The sequence below is a fragment of the Onychostruthus taczanowskii genome, unplaced genomic scaffold, assembly GCF_017590055.1.
Source record: "Onychostruthus taczanowskii isolate IOZ18803 unplaced genomic scaffold, ASM1759005v1 scaffold7, whole genome shotgun sequence".
Classification (NCBI taxonomy): Eukaryota; Metazoa; Chordata; class Aves; order Passeriformes; family Passeridae; genus Onychostruthus; species Onychostruthus taczanowskii.
The window spans coordinates 10,455,277-10,474,508 of NW_024504786.1; the positions used below are offsets into that span (position 1 = coordinate 10,455,277).

General features: G+C 37.5%; 1 protein-coding gene across 1 annotated transcript in view; it reads left to right on the forward strand.

Annotated features, from left to right (window-relative positions):
- AK5 (adenylate kinase 5) overlaps positions 1–19,232 on the forward strand; it is an 83,577-nt gene that overhangs the window by 41,972 nt on the left and 22,373 nt on the right. The window contains exons 8-10 of the mRNA XM_041421331.1: positions 3,767–3,843; positions 17,319–17,361; positions 18,457–18,501. Coding sequence (XP_041277265.1) covers positions 3,767–3,843; positions 17,319–17,361; positions 18,457–18,501 — 165 coding nt within the window. The remainder of the gene's footprint in view (positions 1–3,766; positions 3,844–17,318; positions 17,362–18,456; positions 18,502–19,232) is intronic.

Here is a 19,232-nt window from a genome sequence, read left to right on the forward strand (position 1 = left end):
CAATATTGTGCACTTCAGCTTAGGAGCAACAGACATTATGTAAAATACAGCATAAAACATAAAATACAGCCTCATGGTGAAGGAAGGGACTGAGCACAGCCATGCACCCCTCTGGTGCAGGGGTGTCACTGTCCCTGACTATTAGACTTGTCAGGGGTAGCACCTGTCAGCACATCCTTGTACAACTGCAGCCACCTTTAATTAACCTTGTCCCTCTGTGCTGTGTCACTGGATCCTCTCGGATTCCTCACCAGACAAATTTTTATGAAAGATGCCTTCAGTGTCAAGACACAAAACATGGCAAAAAAAGGGATTGCATTCTAGCTCTCTGCTTTTTTGTATTTCAGGCTGTTCCTCCCCAGAGACCTGATGATTCAGTTAATGGGGATTGAATAAAAACTTTCAACTGCTTTATTTTTTAGTTGTGTAGTACTGCACCTAATAAACTCCTCTTTTTATCTCTAAGGAAAACACATGAAAGTGACCAGGTCTCCCTTGCCTTAAGTTTAATCATGCAATCAAGGAAACATATTGTAAGCCCTGAGGGTACCTTTTCAGATCAGGTGCTGGCAAGTTATTTCTGCATGGCAGTAGAACTTCCATGGGCTTTCATAAATTTTTAACTTGAGTTTCCCCTTTTGCAATTGATAAAGTTACTCAGATCACTTCCTAAAGGTTCACATAAGCACAGAAAGGTTAACCAAGAGGTTATTTGAGCCAAGAGATTATTGGGTAGAATGGGACACACTTTTGAAGGAATTAAAGACAAATCAGACTGTAAGCCTTTCCTCCTAATAGACAAGTATGAATTGTTTTTATAGCCTAGTTCTCATGGTACCAACTTAGCAAAAGAAAACCAATGCAACTTGCTCAGAAAAGGCAATAAAACTTATTTATGATCAACTGTTTTGTTGTCAGACATGAGATGTGCAGCCTGCACATCACTGAAAGTAGCAGGGCATGTTTTCTTCCAAACACTTTAACCAGTCCTTCTTTTCTCCTTAAGATGACATTGTGTATTTCACCTTTGGTAGATAAACATTGCCACAGGTTTTACGTAAAATGTTCTCAATTTAAACTCGCATTTAGAAAACCTGAGCTGAGTTTTGAATTATGCACTTTCCAAAGCTCTCCCTTTGGCTTTAGCCTTGTCTGGAGATCTGCCTAGAGCAGGATTTCCAAGTGCCAGTACCTTGCCAAGGGACTCCCTGGTGTGCTTCTGCTGCCTGCCTACAAGCCGTAGTTAATGAGCTCATTGTTCTCCCCTGCAAGACCTGTTTTAGGAAGATTTAGTCCAACCTTTGCAAAATATGCTCCCTCCAACAACAAACTGAGCTGGAGCATAGCAAACTGCTCAGAGATATTTCAAGAACTCTGCTATGTCCCTTAATTATTTTATCTTGTCTTGGGAGTAGCTGTTTGCTTCAATTCATTTCTCGTGGGTTTGTCTTTAGGCAGTTTGAGAAGGGTAAAGAAGTCTGAGCATTGTTCAGTGATAGATGGTTATGGGGTTTGTTAGTTTTCATTAAACCATGAAAGAAAAGACTGATTTTCAATTTTTCTTGAATATACCCTAGGAAGAAGCTATGCTTTTCCAAGGATGCCAGTATTCTAATTCAAGGAAAAAAGGCTTTAAGATGCTTGACCATATTAAAATTGTATAACCATTATGGCTTTTATCACTTAAGATACATTATGCATGAGTATTCATTTCAGCCTGACCTTTACATTTAAGTTGGCAGCACCATATTTCATACTAATGTTTCTAGCTAAGAATATGTACTGCTCTTGGTAGTTAAGTGACAGTTAATCAAGTGCCTTTAATAAAGTGCCAACAAGTGCCTTTAGAAGTGATTGATGTGTCAGAGTAGGCCAGTGCCAGTGACAACTGAGACTTAGTTAAATTATATTATCAACAATGACACGGTGTTAAGAGTGAGATGTCAGCTGTATAAGATAAATCAAAAAATTAAGATTCTTTCAGCAGCTGGAAATCTATTTCCTTGTATATATCTTTTAGAGAAAGGTATTTTCAAAAGACCATAAAGTATATATGTCAGAGAACATGCCGTGTGTGTACATGTGACACTGCCATGGCAGGAGTATAATTCCTTTCTGTAATTTCTCTGTAGCAATCTGAAAAACTATACATGAGCATTGGGGATGGGGGCAGGGAAGTGAGTAATCAAAACAAAAGCACCATCAGATGGAAGATGCAGGTCTTTCCCTGGGGTCTCTTTTGTAGTCCAGAAAGTTAAATTGAAGATTAACTTGGCAGTAATTGTGAACTAAGACACCCTGGAATCATCATTTGTACCATGCAGATACAAATGTCATCATGACATCCCGCTCCTCTCCTCTATTCTCTCTGTCAGGGACATTTACTTCACCACCCACATAGATTATTACTGTGTAAACTTCAAAAGCAAACAAATTCAGATAATATATAAATGCATCTGGCACAAACTGAACTGCAAAATCTGTTATTGATAGTGCTTGTTACAGCAAGCCACCCATACAAACAACTCTAATGGTGAGAAAACAACTCCAGGTCAGCAATAGGCTTAAAACTATGTACCGTCAGAGCCAGTGCTTGCAGGAACATCATAGCAGAGACACCTGTAACCCAGGAAGGAGGGGGTTGTTTTCTTCATTAGTGATCTTGCTTCACTGAGGACAGGAGGAGACAAAACAAAACAAAGCTTACATTTCCCCTGGTGTTACCTGTTGCTCCCCACATGAAGTGAGTGGTTGGACTCATCTGTGGCCAGCTGGTTATGATTTTTAGGTTTCTAGGTGTATTTTTTAGGTGTATCATTACAATATTTTTGTTATTCTCATTTTACTAATGCTGTGAAAGTGACTTCTATAGTCTCATGCCTATTGACAGTTTAATGTGTTTAGAATATGTGCGGTATTTGGTTTAGGGCTGCACCTTCTGGAGGACCCAGGAGACAATTTCCTTCTTTATTGCCCAGGATTGAGATAATCTGAATGGGGTGACAGTGCCAGAATATGATGACTGTATTATAGCCTTCCTATGTTTATATAGAAACATTATTGGTGGTTTATCCTCCCACTGTGGTTTGGCAATGACTCCTGCCCTACATGACTTCTTGAAATAACAAGCTCAGTTTCTGTTGTCCTGCACCTTCAGTAGTTCAGCTGAAGCTAAACTGTAAAGCTCAGCCAGGTCAAGGCTTCCCAGCAACTGGATTTTGTCATTCCAAGGACAAGAGACTGCATTCTTCCTGGTCCTGCCACAGGAAGATGACAAGGAGAAGGGGCAGAGTCTCACGGTCTCATTGGGAAGGTATAGAAGAGGATGGAAATGGAGACAATTGCTGGAAGCATGCTGCTTTGGTCCCCTATCGACACCACTCAAGGATCCTTATCTGCTAATCAGAAATTAGTATTTCCTTTCTCTTTCTTAAACTGGTTTGTATTCTCCCTTGAGTGTGGAAATTTAAAATTGCAAGTCATGGCATGCAGAACGCCCTGCCCAATAAATATGCAATCAAGCTAAAACAATTTACCATTTAGCACAGCCCTTCCTTATTAAGATCTGCAGCAGCTTTTATGGATGTTTTGAAGACTTTGCTAATGAAATACCATTCACCTGGGCACTCCAGCAAACCTGAATGGTTGGTTCCTTGGATCACAGTTTTTGCACACATACAGACAATTGGAAATATTATAGTGTTCCAGCACATAAAGTGAAAGTTTTTAATCCATTTCTGAATTCTAATTTTCTTTCCTATTTTAGGGCCAAATGAACTTGATTGCAGTCTGATTATGGATTCCGGAGATGCTGTTTATACAGAATTTGACTTTGAAGACCAGGTAATTTTTCTGTATATATGGCTGCTTCTCTCTAGACAGTTTTCTAGTTTATGTACATACTGTGCTATAAAATTTGTCTAAACAAGGTGATAGCACTTTAAGGATAGGGCAAATGGATTCTTAAGTGCAATATAAGTAACATAACAGAAGTAACATAACATAACATAAGCTTTCTGGTTAGGAAAAAAGAATTAATATTATTGTAATATTAAGAGCCTGTATCTTCCATTACTGTGCATTTCCTCCATAAATTTAAAAACATTGGCAAATGTGACAAATAGAATTGCTAAAATGCACTGTAAGTCTGCTGTATATTTAAGAAGTAAAACTTTTCAAAAGAGCAGTATGATATTATAAGAAGTGTGAAATATAACTACAACCAAATCAAATGTTCTCCCTATGACAAAATGTTTTTTAAGAATAAAAAACAACAAAGCCTTACTGTATGTTGAAACCAGCCTTTCTAGTGATCCTGTTCAATCCACGTCTAAAAACTAAATGGTGATAAGAGTTCTCCTTGTATATAGGAAGAATGCCGGAGAGAGGGGTTATAAAAAAAGGTTATATATATCTTTCCCCTATAATTTTCACATCCACACTGGTAAGGTCACATCTGGAATACTGTTCAGTTCTGGATTTAATAATACATCACATGGAGATGCTTTAAAAAATCCAGCAAAGGACCACTAAGATAATTAAGGGACTGGGCCATCTCTCTTACAAGGAAAGGCTGAGAGATCAGAGTGTTCAGTCTGGAAAAGAGACGGCTCAGGGGGGCCTCATCCAAGTGTACAGAAGTCTGAAGGGAGGATGCAGAGAAAGTGGATCCAGGCATTTTCTGGTGCCCAGTGACTGGACAAGAGGCAGTGGGCACAAACTGAAGCATGGGAGGTTCCTGAGGCTTGGATGCTGTGCTAAGGATAAGGGTTGTGTGCTTGTTACTGTGCTGTGGATAAGCATTGAAAGAATGAGTTAGAATTAAAAAAATATAAAATAAAATTAAAGCCATCTGTCTGTCACACCACCGTACTTAAGAGTGGTGGTTTTGTATGTTTTGCTTCCTGTCTTCCACTTTTGCATGACTCTGCTTGTATTTTCTTCATGAATATCACAAACATGTCTCTAGATTTGTAAGGAGCTTGGCACAGAATGCTAATTTGTGTTTCTGTTGTCATTCAACAAAATGCAGTTGCAAATGTTCTCACCTCTTTTCTCATTACTTGCAGAAGATATCTTTTCTTGTGACATTTCAAAGCTAGTGACAAAATGAGGGCCAACAAAACTGAATTTTCATTATGATTGAATCATTCATTGGTTTTCTTTCATAGTATTCAGTGCAACAATTTATCCTCACCTGCAAAATGTTATACGTTCTAGCTCCATTCATTTAGTTTAATTTTTAGATCCCTTTACTGTTCTTTTTGGATCAGTTATTTCAGCTTGGCTGTTTTTCAAGGGGGCAGCTTGCCTCTGTCTCCACATCCCCTTTTAAATCCCATTCTTTCATAAACCCTTCTTAAAACATTCTCTGCCCAGAAAACTTCTAAATTTCCCATTATCTTTGTTTGTACTGTACTTTATTATTTAGAGGCTTAGGTCTATAAAGCAGAATCTATATCTATATTATGTTTGGCTATTTTGATGTTAAATTTTGCATTTTAATCACATTTAAAATAGGTTCTTTTGGAAGAGTACATACACTAAAGAAATTATACTCTTGGTTCATAATGTTTACATAATAACCACGAATTTTATAGTTACAAAATAAAATAAAATGAAAATTATACTGATATCATAGTAATTTCAAACTATATAGTTCATTGATGATACATTACCCCATCCATAAAGCACTGCAGTTTTGAATGAATGTGATTCTCAGATGACATTGAATAACACTATGATGGGACCTTATTGTTTTTGTCAATGGCAAATATTCCTTCTGCCAGATGTGGCAGTTAGCTTTTCTCATTATTTTGCTAAACTAACACATCGCCATTCTGGCAAGAGTGCAATACTGTTAATAAAGAAGGAGAAATGAAGCTAAAACAGTACTAAAACCCCATCAGTCAAGCTACATAAATATGACGTGGCTGACAGCAACTCACTTCAGCTGCAAGTTGGTATCTTGATACTTTTTTGCAACATTTAAAAAAATAAAGATTTCTATTACTAGTAAATAAATGTACACATAGTTTATATGAAATGCTTTGTACAAATATAAAGAAAATATAAAGGACAAAGAAATTGCAACCAATTTGAAATTATGGAAACAAGTATATACAGAAGCAAAAAGGGGAATGGAGATTACCATGAAGTCATAATACCACCTAGCTCTCTGGTCTGAAAAACAAAATGAGGAATTACTCTCAGGAAGGAAAGATCAATAACTAAATTCAGGAGTGAGGAGCTACTCACATTCAAAACTTGAGCTCATTTTGACTGTGGCAGTGATTTAATACTCCAGTGATTTACCACATGCTGTTTACGAATTGTGTGAAGCATCAACAACCTTTACTCAGAGAATCTCAAGTGGAAAAAGAATGTGTGTCTGGATACAAATGTGTCATGCAGTGATGTTATTGCATAGGAAATCTGTCATGAGAACGTGGGGGATAAGAAGGCTGGTTTCCAAGCAACCTTGCACAGCTGAGCTGCTAAAAATGGCTGAATTTTAGGGGAACATCTTGCTAGTCAGTGAACAAGAAGAATTGGGGGTCACACAGAAGACAAAGCCACATCTGGCAATGGGTGCCTTGGGGCAGTTAAAATGGACTTACACAGATACTTTTGCATTTTCTCATTCTTGGAATGAGCCAGGAAAATCTCCAGAGTAAACTAAACTAAAAAAGCATCTGAGTTCCTCAGATGTACATTACTTCTTCCAGAATAATGTCTCCTACTGGTAGCTAGGAGCAAGGAGATCGAATGGTAAGGTTCCAGGCACTGATGGAGTCCTTGGCTCATGTAGGAGGGCCAAGTGCTCCCAGAAACACCTGATACCTCTCATTGAAATAGTGCAAAGCAACACTAGTCCAAATTAAGGTCTGGTTTTTCTGGAAGAGTTTGCAGGTGAAATTGATGTAAAAACAACTCAGAGAAAGCCTGAGCTTTGAATTGTAAATTTTATAAATGATCATTTAATTAAATTTATGTAACTAAATTAAAACTAAGCTGATTGTTTTCTATTGGCTGTGCATGAATACTTCAAGAACTAGAACACTTGTAATCACTAAGTCCCTACAGCACTGAAAGGTGGAAGGGAAATACCCTTTTAAAAAAAATTAAACCCCCATTTTTTTTTCTCCAAATCATTAATAACTATTTTTCTAGTTTTGTCTCAGATCTGTGATATCCTGTATTATAAAAGGAATAGTATAAGTTTTTAGAATTACTTAGAAATACATTCTTCTGAAAAACAGAAATACGTAAATAAACGAAGGAGATAGTACCTCTTATTGAGAATGCCTTGTGGAAGAACCAGCCAAGGTTTCATGTCTTAGCAATATCTACAGCCTTGTCTGGAATAATGATTACACTACTCATGACTTGATTGGATAACATAAAAGCAAAGAAACGTGGTTACTTTCAGATATTTTAACCCATATTAAGACTTCAGGAATATATTTTGGGCCAGGCATTTCTGAGTGCTGCAACTTTAAACAATTTACAGAACTTGCTGTCATGACTAGTGTCTGGTTTGATAAGGATTGTTCTTTGCTGCTGGAATACTCTCAAGTGTGATAAAGGTTTTTAATGCTCACTGTGTTCATTTATACTTGCCATTCAATTTCTCAACTTTTCCAGAGAGACTGTCAATATAATGCCCACTTGTTTCTAGAGATTAGAAAGTTTTTATTTTTAACAATTGGATTTTTAATTAGAAACCTACCATTTGGTTTATTTCAAGTGCTTTCAGGCCAAAAGGGAGTACTGAAGAATTGGCATCAGTGAATCCTATCAAAGAGTTCCAGAAGAAAAGAGCATCCAATTATTTTCTCATGAAAACAAGCCTTTCAGGACAACCTCAGCTAGCCTGAGGAATATTTAGAGTAATTAAAGGAAAAGTTAATACACACTGTCACTCAATTGGAGAATGGATACACTGCTGTATAAGTGCTTAGAGAACTTCAGAATTTGGGAAATGTGAAAATCAGGTCAACTTGAAGTAAAATCCTCAAAAATATATTTAGCCTCTAGTAATATTTGGAACAGGAAGTCACAGATTTCATAGAATGGTTTGGGTTGGGAGGGATGTTAAAGATCATTTAGTTCCAGCTTCCCTGCCAGGGGTAGAAACACTTTCCACTAGACCAGGTTGCTCAGAGACTGATTCAACCTGGCCTTGAATGCTTCCAAAGATGAGACATCTACAGTTTCTGTGGACAACCTGTTCCACTGCCTCACCACCCTCACATCTACAGAACATGGAAACACATTTTTGTGCCTTTCAGGGAGTTACCAGTTTATAACTGAGAGATTTCCATGCCCTTGCAGTGTCTTACTGCATTTACTGATTCAATTCGAATGCAATATTATGTGCAAAGAAGAGATTGCCTTATTTTTTTTGCCCCCCCCCCCCCCCCCCAAAGGAAAAAAAATTGAATAACCCAATCTTTGCTGCAAGTTCAGAATGTTTTATAATTAGAAATATGACAGCTCACTTGAAAAATTCACAAGCAAAACCAAAATCAAGTGGAGGAAAAAAGCTCTGAAAGACACTTACTCATTCTAACAAGAGGAAACAGGCTCTCAATTAAAAGTTTTTGCCATGTAGTTACAATTTGTTCTATAGCTCGGTGAAGTTTCCTGTCCAAAGCACTGAAGAATCCAGGCTTTAGGAGAGCAGGAGGAAAGCTTTTAGTGAACTGATGCAAAACAGACTCCATTGCTACCAAGACTGTAACAATATTTCCAGCTTGACTGATTAGCATAGCTTGAAACTTAAATATTCAAGAGACATAATGAAAAGTTCCTGAGAGTCTTTTCAGTGCAGAGGCAGAACACAAATATTAATAAAACTGATGGGCAAGAGCAAAGTGAAAGCCTCATTTAACTAAAGCACTGTGGATTCAACCAAAGACCATTTTCCTCAATTTACTGTGTTTCCTCTCAGTTGTCACTTTTTTTTTTTTTTTTAATTCCCTTTCCCCTACTCTGAAGATTCAGTCCAAGCAATTTATTTAACCCTTTGGACACAATACTTTGGGTTAGCATTACAATACTACAGAGAGCAAATTGTACACCTTCATTAGCAGGAGAAATTTTCATTCAGACTTCTAAAGATACCTTTCAAAATCAGATAAACATTAATTAAATTCTTCAAGGAGTCAGATTAGAATGTCATATATTAATCATGTGCTTTCTTTTTACTTGAGAACATAAGGAACTTCTGGTGTAACAGCAGTTTTATTCAGATCTGCTGTGAAGCATTAAACATGACAGGTCTTAGTAAAATGACCAAGAGTATCCAGAAGCCATTTGAGCTTTTAATGCTGAACATTTCTGCAGTGTCCATTTCTCTGATAGAAAGTGGTATCAATTTGAATTAGAGATTCTGATTATACAGGGAAACTGATTAAAACAGGAATATGAGATAGAAAAGAAAATGAGAGGACACTCAGAGAATGGTTGTAAAACTCTGTTCTCTCAACACTTGTATTTGTTAAAGGTGGAGTCCAATCTAGTTTCAGGATATCTGCAAAAAGGCAAAATGAATAAGCATCCAAAGACATGAAAGAGCTGGAAAGGCAGGACTAACTACAGAGAAAAAATGTTTAATAGAAATGTACTGAAGTCAGTGAACAATCTGTTCAGTTCACATTGCCATGGAAACTATCCTATTAAATGCTTTAAAAAAAAAAAAAAACAGTTCTAGAAACAAAGTACTACAGTTTGCCTTACAAAATGTTTCCTGAATAAGCTCAAACCATGTGTATTTTGGTGCTTTGAAATAATTTGTAAACGCAAAGAATTTTTTTCTTTCAAAATCACCATTGTACACTGTAATAAAAGCATGTGTTGGAAAGTGTCCTGCTTTATTTTCCCCCATGCAAACCATGGCAAAATGGGCAAAAAATAACCAAAGAGTTAACCTGCACTTTCCTCTGTGAAATGCCAGAAGCAGTTCTTTGTTTCTTCTTTCACAGATGTTATTTGAACTTATTTCTGGTGATACTTATATTAGGGGAGAGTAAACTGCCAAGGTTAGTTGAAGTCTTTGCATTCCAATTCTTTCCAAATTTTGAACCCAAAGTTGCTGCCTGCAGCTCTGGTGGGCAGTACAGGGCATAAGGATTCAGTTAAAGGTGAGCTCAAGTGAGTTACTGGAGATTTAAACAGCAGTGACAACATTATTCTTCAATTTATGCTGCATTTATGCCTCACTGAATAATACTGCAGTAAATTATGAAGTCCTTCTCTGTGGCTTGTGAAAGTGTCTGTAGTAAAAGCATTACAATTTACAGCATCTCACCATCATTGCTGTAGGCAGTAGCAGTAGGATACTGCACCTTCTTTCCTCACACCAGCTTGCCCTTCCCCTGGCAAAGTGAGACTTTATGCCTTCATGAACAAAATATAACTTCACAGCTAAATTAAAGAGTTCTACCTTTACAGTCCAGAGAACTTGCATAATTCTTGGGGGATATCAGGTATCCCACACAGTTGATGCAAATAGGATCCACAGCAGAACGTTTCCTCTTCTACCGAAAGTTGATAGAGAAATGTAAAGGTGTATTTTAAACCCATTCTGCATCCTAGATTTAGAGGCCTTACTCAGGGCTGTGGATTGGTTCTGTTCACGTAGCCCAGCATCCCTAAAGACAGCTACCAAAGCTCTTTCTTGAAAATATTTGCAGTAACAATTCCTATATTTTAAAGCACTGCAGAAGGAAGTGCCTTTTTATTTCTTTCATATTTCTTAATCACTGTCAAAGTACATCCTATATACTTTTACATACACATATAAAACTGCAGTGATTTTAAAGATGCTGTTTTATTCTATGGGATACAAAACTGCTCTTAAAAATCACTTAATTGTATTGTATCAAAGCAGAAAATTGCCTTCCCTGGGTACAGTGGAAAATTAAAAAATCCCCTATGTAGTTTCAGAAAGCCATACGTTTCCTATTTGGTTTTTTACTCCTTATGTATCCCAGGATTGTGCATCAATGTTAGTAATTTTGGGCTTAAATACCAGTCATAAAGAGTGAAAAGTAGTCTAGTTTTAGAACTCCTTCACAGAAGTGCATCTCAAATCAGTGGAATGTTTCTTCAGATAGTTCAATTGCTTCTTAACACAGAAGTCCTTTAGAAATACTGCAGAAGCTGAAAGTTATAGAACTGCCTAATAATAGATAAATAGATGTTGTAGTAAACCTTGAATATGCTTCTGAAATGTTAAGCAGAGAAGGCCTTTGAGAGGCAAAATTTGAGCACAATTGTAAATTTTTATCTGAACAGCAGCAAACAATAGGATCTGAGGTCGCACACTGGGTTTGGGGGTCTATTTGCAACACTGTATTCTTGTCCTACATGTCCATCTTTTTCTTTTTGAGAATTGAGTTGAGACAGGCCTGCAGAAAAGCCTTTCTTATCTTAAGTTTAAAAAACCCTTTAAAAAAGTGCAAAATGCACATACATAAAAAAATCCCAAACCAAACCATTAACAACAAAAAACCCAAATGACTGAATTTCACCTCTCAGAAGACAGCTCTCAGGGCAGAGAGGTTCTGCATAAACCTCTGAGGTGTCTGATGTGAGGGAGCCATTCAGTAGGATTGTTGTCAGCTGTCTAAAATAGGAGTTGAGCAGCACCAAGTTTGCAGTTCAAGTACACAGGGAAGCCTTCTGCTCCACTTCTCTGCTGCTGTGGTTTGATGTTTAAAAAAAAAAAAAAAATTGTCCCTGGGAGAATTTGTACCAAAAAGCATAAATGCTCCACATAGAGAAGAATAATTTAAGGAGTGATGGTGATTTACAGAAAACAAGAATACCAAAGGAAAAATAGTGATAACTTCCAGAAAGAATTTTGTAGGCACTGGGAGCTTTCTATAAATGCAGACCTAACTGAAAACTAACTGAATACTATATGTCAAAGAACTATTTTAAAGTCAGTGATACATAGAAACTATGTATAGATAATATAGTTACTGAATGTCTCTAATGTCTTTAAAACACAATTATATTTTAAAATCAAGCTCCAGTTCTTCTTCAAGTTATATATAATGCTGACCCCTCTAGTTCAGCCTTTTAAATCAAAATAATATTAAAATTGCAAATGAGATGTTTGGTTTACCAGAACACTCTTACAGTGCTGTGATGATGCAAATTGATGTTACCTTCCTGGGAGAGGTGTTCTGGTTGCACATCTTGTTGCCCTTAAGAGGTAATTTCTTTGAAATTTTTTCCAGTGTCTGGAAATCAATATGAAACTAAATAGATTTTGCTTTCACTTTCATGCTTAGTAATCATATGCATTTTTGTCATTATAAATATGTACAAAAGTTAACAAAAACCAACCCCCTCCCAAACTATAGCACACAGATTGTGGCTTTTTCCTCTCTAAACTACCCAAAGATATTCTTCTTGATGTTCTTGAAGAACACAAATGCAAAATTGAAAAAAACCCAACCAAATTTAAAAGCTAGATAATTTGATCTTGGCTTGCGACTGTTTAAAATGGGTTAATCTCTAACTAATAGGTATAAATTATTATTATTATTATTATTATTACAACTGATAAAAGGTTTTGTTTTAAAAGAATAATCACAGAATCACAGAATGGGGAAGGTGGGAAGAGGGACTGCAGTGGGTCATCTGGTCCAACCTCCCTGCTCAAGAAGAGTCATCCCACAGCCCATGGCAGAGGATGGTCCTTGAAGATCTCCAGTGAGGGAGACTGCAGAACCTCACTGGGCAATCTGTGCCAGGGCTTGGTCACCTGCACAGTCAAGTTCTTCCTCTTGTTTAGGTGGAATTTCTGTGCATCAGTTTCTGCCTGTTGCCTCTTGTCCCACTGCTCAGCACCACTGAGCAGAGCCTGGTCCATCCTCTGACACTCCCTTCAGATACTGACTGATTGATTAGGTCCCTTCTCAGTCTTCTCAAGGCTGACCATGCCCAGCTCCCTCAGCCTGTCCTCACAAGAGATAATGGCACAGAGTTTTGTCTGCTAGAAATCTGGAATTAAATGGGAGTCACAGTAATCCCATCTGTCAGAATTTTGTAGATGCTATTATGAACAGTGATGTTTTTGCAGTTGTATGCATTCTGAACAAACAAAAATCACCTTGGAAAACATTAGCTCTGTACCCTCATCTTAATTTCTTTAGTCCTTTTTAACACAAATAACTCCACTCTGCTGAGGAGTATGAAGTATATAAGAAAATTTGACTTTCGATGGAGAAAAAAAGCCTTGAAGTGTGAGGGTATTCCTACTGTGTCTTACCTTATTTATTAGTTCTGGAGCAGAGGAGGTCAGAGCACAGCCACCTCTGATTTACAGAGGCGTACTTTAACACTCAGCTTGCAGAAAGCAGCTCAGGCTCAAAAATTGATTTGAAGTATAAATCAAATTTAATGGTATGGCTCATAAAATCCATTCCCAGGGAGCACTGCCCTTGCATAAAACCAGCAAAGAAACATGTAATTTTTATTAGTTTAAATAATTTGTGTCTGAAACATTCCTTGGAATATTTACATTCTCAAATTCAGCCTTGAAAATTGAGCATAATTTTAAGCAGCAGTCACACTGTATTTTAAATTCAGTCTCATTCTACTGCCTCTTTTCTCCTCTGTGATTATTTATCATCTTTGGTAAATTTGGAGGAGAAACTCTGGTTATATCTGTTAGAAATCTGAATAAAATGTATCAGGCAGTTCTCACCACTCTTTTTTAGAAGCATTCAAACAACACTGAGGTGATAAGGGAGAAGTCTTTTCCATGTAAAACAAAAAAACAAAACCCCAACTAAAACAGGCAAGGACTGGAGCAAAGGTTATTAATGGGTAATAGGAAAGATTTCTCATTTCATCAGGTAACCGACATCCACAACAGTTGTCACTCAGTCCTGAGGAAGAAAATGTCCCTTCATTAGATTAAAAAATTAAATCTATTTTATTGATATGCCTTAAGAGTACTGATTCATTAGCAGCAAAATTGAAACTTCTGAAGAATTCTGTATTGTTCCATTATTATTTGCTGAGACTTACTGTCATAGTTTGCTACTACAGGAATTAGGTGGGTTGGAGCTAGATGATCTTCCAACCCAAATCATTTTATGATTCTGTGGACTTACATCACAACCCAGCAATGACAGTAACTGAAAAGTCATTAACCAATGAAGTATCTACTACAAGTCAGATATTTACTAATTACAACTCAAGTGACAAATAAAATGGCAGTCAAAAGCCTGTGTTTTTCAACTCTAAAGACAAATGTCAAAGAAGCGATTCTTTACAGGTAGCAAACTTCTGTATTTAGCAATTATTTTAACGTACTGTTGATATTGTTTAAGTAGTTACACAGCTGTGCTCCACTAATGGGTATGTTTCCAGATAATATTTAGATATAACTTGACTGTAAAGGCATTTGAAATTACAGACTACCCATCTTTCTTTGGAGCTCATTACAAGATGTAATCTTTCTCACTTTGCTTTCAAGTACATGGAAACAGCTATACTGAGACTACAGAAATTGCTGCTAAATCACTGTATTGCTAATGGCAGTGTGGTGTCAAATACCAGTTGCTATCTAACGGGAGGGACTTTGCCTTATGTGATCACTTGCTAAATCCCACAGTTATTCCCCAAAGCACTCTGGTAAGGAGGCAGAGCATTGTGTTCAGCCTGATACAGGCCAAGCCATTCACAGTTTAGAGACCTACTTGCTAGAAAGACTAAATCAGAAATGTCTACTGTCAAATGCAAACACTGCATTAAACAGGCTGCCAGACTCACTCTTTGCAAGGGACCTCAAACCAAACAGCACATCTAGCTCCTCACCCAGATCAGCAAAAAAACTGGCTGGATTCAGTTTCTGCAATCATAGGAGAGAACAACAGCAAAACTTGAAAGAAGTAATGCTTCTTTCAATTCTTTAATTTGATTGTAAGCTTGGAATTCTGATTCTGATTTTTAAAGGAATTTTACTCTAAACTTAGTGCCTAAAAGTATTTTGATATGTAAACTTTCAAAGGCATTATAAGAAGCAGAATCTAAAATGAAGCTTTTTATATGCAATATATGCTTTGCAGGGTCAATTATTTTATTGCATTATTACATCCAAAAATAACGGACAATGGGTTAATATTGTCACTTGAAATGTAGGAAAGAGAATTATCTCTCATTTGAAAATGACACCTTTCTTTTTTTAAGACGGCAGTTCTTCTGCTGCAGTGTAATAGGCTGAGAATTACTGTGAATCAAAAAGTGAAATAATTTGTGTAACCAGTGTAATGGTACTTCAGCCTAATGAAGAGTACTTTATTTTCAGTGATGATGGGAACACAAGAAGAAACCTGCAAGGGTAGTGCATGAGCCCTGCAAATTACAGGTGGGCAAATTGCTGAGTGGGCAGCAGTTTACCCATTCCAGTCACCTTGCAGTTCATGTCACTTTACCTACTCCTGCAGCTCTACACATTTAAAGGTGCCTATTTCTGAGAGCTGTGCTGCCAGAAGCTATGGCTTGATAGCCATATGCTACTGAGATGACTCACATAACATGTTTCATGCTGATGTTAGGCACTGGTGATGTAACACTGTCACATGAGGATGTGTTACTGTCAATGCTATTATTGATATTTTACAGACCAGGCTAAAGCATTGTTGGTGTGGGTATATTGACACCTCATAACCTAGACTACGTCCAGCATATATATAATTCTCACCTATCAGAACAACAAAGAATTCCCATTCTGACAGCCTTGCTGGCCAGTATTTGTAATTTCTCATTGATTGTAATATACAGTAAGTGACAAAATATTTTTAAGTGGCTAAATCTCAGGAGAAAAAACATGCTACATCCCCCATTTCCCTGGTGTAGCCTCTCCTTGTAGTTCAACAGCGTTTATAACAACTTGTAGCTTGTGTTATATTCTGAAGGTAAACATATTTGAGATCAAAGACCAATATCATCTTTATGTTATAGCTCACATTTAGAAGTTTCTCCAATATTGCTTTCTTACTATTAACAGCTGATCATACCATAGTGACTTCACAAGAAATTCAGGATTTGTTGTTTATATATCATGTGGAAAAATTGTGCATTTGGACACTGAAGAGCCATTCCTCACAAAACCAGTGTTACAGCAGAGAATGGCTTGGGTTGGAAGGGACCTTAAAGATCATTTTGCTCCAAACCCCCAGCAGGGATATGTTGTACTAGACCAGGTTGCTCAAAGCCCCATCCAGCCTGGCCTTGAACATTTCCAGGGATGGGCCATCTATAACATCTCTGGGAAACATGTTCCAGTGCCTCTCTATCCTAACAGTGAAGGATTTCTTCCCAAGATCTCATCTAAACCTGCTGTCTCAGTTTAAAGCCATTCCCCCTTGTCACTTTATCTCCTTGGAAATAGTCCCTCTCCAGCTCTCTTGCAGGCCCCTTTCACGTCCTGGGAGGCTGCTGTAAGGTCTCTGCAGAGACCTCTCTAGGCTGAACAACCCCAACTCTCTCAGCCTGTCTTCCTAGGGGAGGTGTTCCAGCCCTCTGAGCATCTTTGTGACTCCTCAGGACTCCCTCCAGCAGGTCCCTGTCCTTGTGCTGGGGTCCCAGAGCCGGTGCAGCGCTCCAGGCAGGGTCTCACGAGGGCAGGGCAGAGAGGTGGAATCTGCTCCCTCAGCCTGCTGCCCACGCTGCCTTTGATGCAGCCCTGGACACAGTTGGCTTCTGGGCTGCAGATGCACATTGATAGATCATGTGGAGCTTCTCATCCACCAACAGCCGCAAGTCCTTTTTCCCAGGACTGCACTGGATCCATTCTCCACCCAGCCTGTAACTGTGCTTGGGATTGCCCTGACGCAGGAGCAGTACCTTGTACTTGGCCCTGAACTTCATTAGGATCGCATGGCCCCACCTCTCAAGCACGTCCAGGTCCCTCTGGATGCCATCCCTTCCCTCAAGCACAGCTTGGTGTCATTGGCAAACTTGCTGAGCGTGCACTTGGTCCCACTATCCATGTCACAACAAAGATGTTAAACAACACCAGTCCCCATTCCCAACCCTGAGGAACTCCACTCGTTATAGGGGATAGTGAATCATCTCAAGATATCTTGGGTTCTCCGTGCTCATGTTCTAGCAAATGCAGCGGCACTAACAGCATTTCTGTGACACTACTGTAAACCATATCTCAACATCAACTAAAACTGAGAGCTTAGATAACTACATATTAAGATATACAGACAAGCAGATATAAGAATAAATGTAAACTATGCAGAATATCCATTTCAATTTGTCAATTGCTTAATTAACAGGAGGAGGATCAGTCAAGTTTTTCTGGTTATGAGAGCACAGGAGGTGAGTTTCTTTTTCAGTGTCAATTGCCATTTAATTTTGAAACCTTTGATTTGCTGTTATTTAAATAGTTATTTAGAAAGTAAAGTGAATTCAGGTGATTTATATTGTGAACTTTATGCCTCAAGGGATTTTCATCATGTGAATTATTTTGAATGAAATTTAAAGTTTGTACAGGATGTTTCTATACTCTTTTGGCCAATGGATCCAAAATTATTAGAAAATACTACTGTTAATCAGCATCAAATATCATAGGTGTTTTCAGAAATTGGCATTTATGAAAGTCTCCTTGGAAAGCAAGAGGTGCTAAGAGACTAAGACGAATGAAAGGGTAAAGCAAAACTTTTCATGGCTAATGATTTTTTTGTAATACGAGATCTACACATCACAAAATAAACCCCAAAAATTGTATGAGGTCTCTTGTATGTGATTAACAAAATCACGTATGTGTCTTGTAAGGGATTAACTCAAAGGCGTAATAAAATTTCAGCAGACTCACATGGTGCAAGATCACCTTCTGTACTGTATAATCAGTGCAATGGCTGGGACTCAGACCAGAAGGAATTGCTTTTTCAAAAGATACACTTTCAGTTAAAGACAAAGCTGTAATACATACCATAGTTTTGGTGAGTGTATTGCCTGGATTTCAGCTAAAATGGTTATTATTTGGCTGAATTTGAGGCTCAGAGGAATCCAGAACTACATTTCAGAGAGTATAAAATATAAATGGGAGGTGGACAAAATTCTGTAGCAATTATAATGTAATAATATGCTCAGTAGAAACTGCAGTGGCTGAGGAGGCATTACATCACGTTATTACATCAAGATGAATCTGCTTCTCTCATCTTTCCTTTCTTTTTTTAAAGAACTGATAGGTATTGCAAGGTCTATTTTCAGGTAAAATGTCTTTGAGAGATTAATAGGCTTGTGGATAACAGCTCCTTTTGGAATGGAGAAAGTATATCTATTTTTTATAGATATAGGAAGTAAATGTAAAATCAGATCCCCTTGCATGAGTCTTACACAGTTTGGTGTGGTAAGTAGCTGGCATTAAAATTAGTAGCTCTTGCCACTAAAGAATTTTTGTTTTCATTTTAGACTTTTCAGAAGATCTAAGGAAATCAAACATCATTTTTGTTGTTGGTAAGTAGGATTCATAATTTAACTGCTACGTTTGAATATTCCCATGTTATTTAGCTTTGATTGTAGGATTGATTTATTTATTTGGCAAAATAGATTGTCTGAGAATATTTATTCTACAATGTGATTTATTCTACAATGTTGGTTTATTCTTTTAAAAGAGAGTTAGGATTTAATAAGATGTCTTTGATTGTGAACATGTTCAAAATAACCTTAGTTCTTTCACAGTTACAGATGAGTTGTGTGACCTCCCACACCAAAGCTGCCTCACCAGCACTAATTAAAATTTTACTAAATTGGATTGTAACTCAGAAGTTTAAGATTTGGCTGAAAAATACGTGGTCTCTTCCCTTCTTTATTTGTGAGGCAACTTCTGTTAAATACAGGTTTCAATTCTGCATGAGTTCAGCATTGTGTTAAAAGCCAACAGGCTGCTCACCAGGCATGATCCTTAGCACTGAAGCTCTGCAGGTTCAGGGTTTACTTTATATTGCTTTTGGAAATCCACCAAAAAGCACCATGTTAATGCCCTTTATCACATGAACGTGAGTAATATAATTAGCATAAACTTGGAGCAGTCTTTTAAAACAAATTATAACCAGAAGATTGATCTTAAAGCTTGGTACTAATTACTTGGAAAGAATAATTGCTTTTGTATTGAGCAGTTTTTAGAACTGCTTTACAATCTAGAGCAGGAACACACATTTCCAAGGACCTAAGGATAGATACCAGAA